This window comes from Moschus berezovskii, chromosome 12 (genome assembly GCF_049115385.1).
Source record: "Moschus berezovskii isolate FMDL1 chromosome 12, NW_MosBer_1.0, whole genome shotgun sequence".
NCBI classification, from domain to species: Eukaryota; Metazoa; Chordata; class Mammalia; order Artiodactyla; family Moschidae; genus Moschus; species Moschus berezovskii.
Window position 1 is genome coordinate 66,327,230 of NC_142471.1, and position 7,225 is coordinate 66,334,454.

Consider the following 7,225-nt stretch of genomic DNA (forward strand, 5'->3'; position numbering starts at 1 on the left):
CAATAATAACTTACGGGAACACTTTACAGCTTTTAAAGCACCATCACATTTTTCTTTGATAAAGTTTGCTGTAATGATTAGCATGTGGCTTTTCTTCACAAAAGGTATAATTTTATTACCTTTTTATGCATCTATTATAACACTTTCCCTCAGAGAATCTGCTGTCATTTTCCTATGCCCTGTAATCACATATGGGAGGAGAAAGACTTGTATAAACGTATAATGTGACAAAACGTAGATAGGCAGATACACTCGATTAAAATCAAACGCTGCCATGGATGCAACGATATTTACTTTATCTGACAATAATTAGCTAATCTATCTGGAACAAAAACCTATTATTAGGCGAGCACAGCTCCGGGATTTCAAAGATCCTCTTTTCCGACAAAAGAATGCAAATGTCCTAGCATGAGATTGTAACTGGATAGGCGCTGGAACCAGATTCCACTTTCTGATAAGTGACTCTGGACAACCGACCGCCGCTGCAGTGTAACTACCACTCTGGCGTTTTCATTCCGGACAGCCCCGCGCAGTTGGCTGCGCACAAGTTTGTTGTCGTCGGGGTGCGGGCGCAGGCCAGGCTGGCTCCCTAGATATGACTGGCCTGGCAAGTATCCCTGCAGGGAAGCTCCGCCGCTGGGGAACCAAACGGACCAAAGGGAACCTGAACAATCAGATGATCCCACCCCTGCTCAGGACTTAAGGCCGAGATCTAAGCCTCCCACCGGCTAGACAAGCCCTGCGCAGAGCTAAGGCTGGGGAGAGAAATGGACGCGGCGTACAAACCCCTTGTTAGGCCCCTTCGCCTATGCTCTCCACGCTCCGGCTCCTCAAGGGTCTCCAGTCCGTCAGGGCTTCCTGCGAGGAGCAATCTGATCAAGGACCTCAGGAGAGAATTCTTCAGACCTGGGCCAAGGATATCTGGCGGGATAGCAGTGGTAGTGGGTTTGGAGGCGATCGAACCGCTTGGGCCTGCAGGTGGGAAGGAGGCAACCTTCCGCGTGCTAAGGGAGAAGGCTACTCGGTGGACTCGGAGGCAGCAGCGGCTCTGTGGGCGTGTCTCGGTGTTCCCGGCACCCCGGACCATGGGTTCTAAGACACGGATTTGGGAGATGAGCTTAGGGTAGGCCTAGGAGCGAAGCGCCGTGGAGAAGTAAAATAAGGCAGCAAGGAGAAATGAAGGTTTCGGTTGGAAACTGGGAACAGATATTTTCTGTAGCTTTTGTCTTTCTTTTTTCTGAATCCTGATATCACTTCAGGAAAATCGCTTAAAGAAGCGGTTTTTAAACTAGGAGGCCAGCGGGCAGTAGAAATATTCCCAACGACAGTCTAGCCCTCGGGATGGGGGTGGAGAAGTGGGACTGGAGGCAGTTTCCTTCTTTTATGCTCGCCTGCTACCGCGACGCACTTACTCAAGGACTGCCACCCGGCAGTGCAGCGCACTCACCCTTGGCTCTCTGGGTCTTTGCGCCCAACAACTCCCGATCCGCGGCAAAAGCAGGCGCACTCTTCTCTCCGCAGCTCCATGGCCTGGTCTGGAAACACCAGCTCTGCCCAGGGCCTCAATAATCTTAGAATTCAGAGCGGAAGGCATCGGGTGCCCTTGCGGCGCAAAGCCCAGCTCACATAGTCTCCCGCACAGCCTATGGGCCGCCACCAGCTAAGTACTCCCGGGCGCACGTGGCCGGCGTTGAATCCCAGTTCCCCAGGAGGCCCCAGGGGCTGACTCCCCGCACCATTTCCGCTCCCTCCTGAACAGCCCCGCCTCTCCCCCCTCGCGACTGGCTGTTCGTTCTCTCCTCGGCTTTGGGCACCCACTGCTCCCGCCGTTGACAGCTCTCCGCTCCCGTTCCCACTGCCATCCCGAGTCCGCTGCAGCCGGGAGGTGTTGTCCACAGTCCCTGCACCTCCCACCTGCCCCTTCTAGCTGCAAGCCAGTGCCCCCTCCGCTCTACCATCTTGGCGCCAAAAAATGCTAGGGGTAACTAGGACCAAATGAGGGGCGCCATGGTTGGGCCAAATCGGTTCCTATTTTTTCAAGGTCAGCACTGAGGACAGGTTTTTCTGTAGGTCTCACAGCAGCTCCTACTGCTGCTCACTGGGCTAGAGGTGGTGGTGAGCAAACGCCTATTGTGCAGGAAGATGATCTCTATCTGTGCAGTTTCCAGAATCACAGGGGACACCACAGATTTGCCCACAATACAACCAGGGTCCTAGAAGGGCGCCAGAAGAAGTGTAGGTTGGAGAAATTAGAAAGATGCCTATGAGAGTCAAGGCCTAGACCCAGGCATCTGATTTCAATAGACGCAAAAGACAGCCTCCATGGCTGGGTCCCCTCCCTTGTGAAGACAGAACCTGCTCTCAAGACCATATGAAACTACCCAGTGTGTGAGGCCCTCCATCCCAAACATCATCACCAATGCAGTCAACAAACACTGACTTCTGATGCAGAACAGTATTCAATCACATGTATTGAGCACTAACATGAGCGGTCCCTGCACTAAAATCTTGGCGTGTTTTGCCTCATTTATCACTGAAGAAGGTATTACTGTCTTTTTGTAAGCAAAGAAACAGGCTTAGAAACACCCAGGCCAAACACTGACTAGGCCAGGATTCAAACCAAGAGCTGTCAGACCACAAAGTTCAGTATTTACTCTGTCGTCCTGTCTCTCACATACCTGCTTAGTGAGGCCGCTGGAAAAGCTACAGAAGCAAATGCAACTGGGGCTCTGCCCTCCGGGGGCTCATGGTTTACTCGGGGAGACCAGGCAGGCAATATAGCTATCGTACTAGGCAGGAAGTGATAAGTGACACAAATGTCCTTTACTAACACGCGCTGCAAGTTCAGATGTGAGAGAGATGACTTCCGGCTAGGCCATGAGGGAGTGCTTCCTTGGAGAAGGTGGCATTTGAGCAGAGCTTCAGAGAACAGGCTTGTCATGGAGACAAGGGTGGAGAACGCTTTCCGAGTGGAGGGAACAGCTTGAGCAAAGTCAACAAGGCGAGAACGCACACGTCGCCCGTCCATAGGTATATAAAACATTCAGTCTCCTTGGGGATCCAGTGCCGGGTATTTACAAGCCAGGAAGTTTTCCTGCCTCCGCAGCAGCTGGAAAAACCACGTTCCTGGGCTATCCTTCCTGGCAGTTGGTTCTCAGGATGCCTCCCAGAACTGGCTTTACTCGGGAAGATGCGGCCAGTCAGGATGGAAATCGGCCGTTCGCGTACCCCAGGCAGTGCAGCCTCTCCCGCAGCCACTACGACTTCGAGACTCTATACTATTCCTTGTCTATTTCTGATAGCTCCGCGGCACCCCGACTCAGTGTATGCGGAGGGGTGTGGTCCACAGGAGCTGGAGCCAATGGGGAGGGAGGTCGGGGCGAGAGCCCCGCCCCCGACGTGACGCACGACCCCCGGACTCCTGCTTCTCAGCCCGGGCCCCAGTCCCTGCAGTGGCTGTAACAAAACCCAGACCCCCACGTCCGGGCCAATGGAGGCGATTTAGACTGGAGTGGGACCGCGTCTGTCAAAAGCCCGACTCGGCAGCAGCGGCGGAGTCCAGAAGGAGAGCTGGAGCCGCCGCGCTGCCTCCCCGCCCCCGCCGGGATTTATTGAGTATTTGGACTGGACAATTAAGTGGCCCCGATGATGTTACCAAGCCCGGTCACCTCCACCCCTTTCTCAGTCAAAGACATTCTGAATCTGGAGCAGCAGCAGCAACAGCACTTCCACGGCGCGCACCTGCAGGCGGACTTGGAGCACCACTTCCATTCGGCGCCCTGCATGCTGGCCGCAGCTGAGGGGACGCAGTTTTCGGACGGAGGGGAGGAGGACGAGGAAGAAGAGGGCGAGAAACTGTCCTATTTGAACTCATTAGCTACAGCCGATGGCCACGGGGATTCGGGGCTCTGCCCCCAGAGCTTTGTCCACACGGTCCTGCGAGACTCGTGCAGCGGGCCTAAGGAACATGAAGAGGAGCCCGAGATCGTGAGGGACGGGAGCCAAAGTGAGTAGAGGGGGAACGGAAACGCGCATGTGGAGCAATGGCGGGATGCCCGCAAACTGCCCACCAACCTTGCCGGCACGGCTGCCAGCTCCTTTAGCTCCTGGCTGGTGTCATGCCAGTTCCTGGTCAGAGACAGCTCCGCAAAACTCAGATGCTGCAAGGGAGCCGGGGCGGAGGGAGAAGGCCAAGGTGACTCCGCCAACTACTCCCCCCAGAGGGAGGAGGCGATGCAGCCCCGGAGGTTATTGCTGCCCTGATGCGGATAAGAAACGTGGGCTCAGCTGCTCAGCTCTTGGGAAGAGCTAGAGGGGCATGAGTCTCAACTTTTCCCACTTTCCCTCTAGCGTGAGATGCGTTTTTTGAGGCCAGGGCAGTCGTTCCCTCTTCTCGGAAAAGGTAGTCCAAGCAGGTTATGTGCCTGGTGTCCGCAGGGCACAGGAACTTAGGTAGAACTTTTGCGGGGGTGCTTTCCTCACTTCTCCGCCTGGAACTCTGCGTCCTCGCACCCGTGACACCCGGCAGAGAGCGAGGGGATGGTGGGAGAGCGCACGGAAACACAGTTCATACCTCACTCGCACCCCTGAGGCAACCAGCCTCTTTGAAAATCTGTAACGTTTTGCTTTGCGTCCCAGATTGTGTGGTTTCGGGCTGAGTGAAAAACGCGCCGAACTGAGATCCTGTCTGCTCAAGTAGGATGGGAGGTGGATTGGGTAGGGCCACAGAATAACTGAATAAAGCCTCCAAGAAAGTGTTTGTGAGGAGACAGAGCCAAAAGAATCTCCTTCCCCAAGAGAAGGTTTGTTGTGGCGGAAGCCAAGGCCTGTGCTCTGACAGCTCCCCTGGGCCTAAAATCGACATGAAACTGTCTAAGTCAGTCAGTCAATCAAATTTCTTTTTCTTTCTAAGGTAACGGTTGTCGTTACTCAGACACTCAGTTGTGGGTAGGTAGGCGTTTAAAGGTAGAAAAAAAAAAAACCCAGCTCCTGGGCAATAAGCAGTACACTTAGACATTTCTGAGCAGGAAGATTTTCGCACATCGCACTCATTTCGGCCGCCAAAAACCAGCATGCCTCTCACACCTTCAGCTATTTATGACGGAAAAGAAGGCAAACGAATTTGCAAATATTGGAGTTATGTAGTTACAAACTTTCATCCTGAAAATAATCATTAACAAGCCGAGCTGCACATTTAATACAGGGTAATCTCTCGCAGATGCTGAAGTTCTAAATAAACGCGCGCTAACTACCCCTCCCCACACTACGTGCCTCCACCCGTCAAGGACGTGGTGAGGGGCCTTGGGCGATCGAAGGGTCCCACGGCGCCAGAAGTAACAAACCTTCCCCCAAATCCGAGCAGTTATTACTGCACGCTCCGCGTTGCCACCAAAAAGGGTCACAGTGCTCCTGGACCGGAGTCGCGGAGAGGCCAGGAACAATTAAGAGACGCTGTTGTTTTGCTTCTTCCGCAGAAAGCAGCCAACTGAAGAAACCTCTGGAGGCGGCCGGAGACTGTAAGGCGGCAGAGGAGAGCGAAAGGCCGAAGCCACGCAGCCGCCGGAAGCCCCGGGTCCTCTTCTCGCAAGCCCAAGTCTTCGAGTTGGAACGCAGGTTCAAGCAGCAGCGGTACCTGTCGGCGCCCGAGCGCGAGCACCTCGCCAGCAGCCTAAAGCTCACTTCCACCCAGGTGAAGATCTGGTTCCAGAATCGCAGGTACAAGTGCAAGAGACAGCGGCAGGACAAGTCTCTGGAGCTGGGCGGGCACGCGCCCCCGCCTCCGCCGCGCCGTGTGGCGGTGCCGGTGCTGGTGCGGGACGGCAAGCCGTGCGTCACTCCTGGCGCGCCAGCCTACGGCGCGCCCTACAGCGTGGGCGCGGGCGCCTACTCCTACAACAGCTTCCCCGCCTATGGCTATGGGAACTCGGCAGCCGCCGCCGCAGCCGCCGCCGCTGCAGCCGCCGCCGCCGCGGCCTACAGCGGCAGCTACGGCTGTGCGTACCCGACCAGCGGTGGCAGTGGCGGCGGCGGCGGCGGGGCCTCCTCGGCGGCCTCGGCCATGCAGCCCGCCTGCAGTGCGTCTGGAGGCGGCCCCTTCGTGAACGTGAGCAACCTGGCCGGCTTCGGGGGCGGCGGCGGCACGCAGCCGTTGCACCAGGGTGCGACGGCGGGGGCCGCGTGCGCTCAGGGTACCTTGCAGGGCATCCGGGCCTGGTAGGGACCGGGCGAGTAACGCGGCAGGCGACCCCACCGCAGCCTGGCGCCGCGGGACTGAAGAGCGAGAAAGGCTGGATCCAAGGAAGGATCAGGTCCCCTCGTTAAAAATATATAAATATATATACATACACGTCTCGCTCCCCAGGGCCCCGGAGCGCAGCTTACGCGAAGTCCGGGGAAGGGGGCTCTGGGGCGAAGAGAATGCGCATGAGCCTTCACGGAGACTATCTCTGAGGCAGAAACGCTGGCTGGGTGCCGGGAGGACGATGGCCCCAATCTCGGCCCGAAAGGGAGTGCGAAAGGCTGGGACTCAGGCTGCCAGTCGTCTCTCCTAGAGCAAGAAGGACTTCTCTTTCTCAGCCTTCTGGCGGAGCGCTGGCGGAGAACTCAAGGACAGAGAACAGCATGAAGGAGAGAAAAATGGGCATCGTGGTTTGAGAAATACCCAGGCCCTACCGACCTACTGTTCACTTTGCGGGGCCGGAGTGCCACACCACAGTCCATTTTCCTTTTCCCAACCGCCTGCCCTCCGCAACAGATACCTCGGCCTGGATCTCCAGATTGTCAGGGGACGTAGAACTCTGCAAGAAAAATCAGCGGAGCGAGATCAAAAGTTGGGGGTTTGAACAAATCCTCCGGGACCTAGGGGCCCACCGGAGGTGTTACCGGCTTTCCTTCTGTTTCCTATTCTGTATTCAGCACATATAATATATATATATAACTAAATATATCCACACGCCATGTACACACCCGCTGCCATACACTACAGGAGTCAATAAACAAGGTGCAATATTTTCAAACGGTTGGCGGGCTACAGACTTTGTTTGGCCCACAAAAGTAGGCTGGGATCCTTCAACAGGGCGGCGGGGAAGGAAAAGATGCTCTGGGAAAGCAGTTCTGCCCTGGGCGATCGCAGGCCTGGTCTCCCCTGCCTTAGCCCCCAGGCTGCAAGTCCGGTCTCTAAGGCTTTGTTCATTAGTTTCTCTTTACTGTCGTAGGGAGGACAGGT

The 7,225-nt window shown here is 55.8% G+C and overlaps 1 protein-coding gene across 1 annotated transcript; it reads left to right on the forward strand.

Annotated features, from left to right (window-relative positions):
• The first annotated feature begins 3,645 nt into the window (after positions 1-3,645).
• Positions 3,646-6,804, forward strand: NKX2-3 (NK2 homeobox 3). The gene is made up of 2 exons (XM_055425928.2): positions 3,646-4,006; positions 5,475-6,804. Exons 1-2 carry the CDS (start codon positions 3,646-3,648, stop codon positions 6,215-6,217), a joined length of 1,104 nt encoding a protein of 367 aa, XP_055281903.1. The 3' UTR covers positions 6,218-6,804.
• The last annotated feature ends 421 nt before the right edge of the window (positions 6,805-7,225 follow it).

What these genes read in the sequence shown, in the direction of transcription:
- NKX2-3 (XM_055425928.2), top strand. Translation starts at nt 3,646, where the DNA reads ATGATGTTACCAAGCCCGGTCACCTCCACCCCTTTCTCAGTCAAAGAC. An exon ending in CGTGAGGGACGGGAGCCAAA is followed by an intron (nt 4,007 to 5,474) that starts GTGAGTAGAGGG and finishes CTTCTTCCGCAG; the next exon opens with AAAGCAGCCAACTGAAGAAA.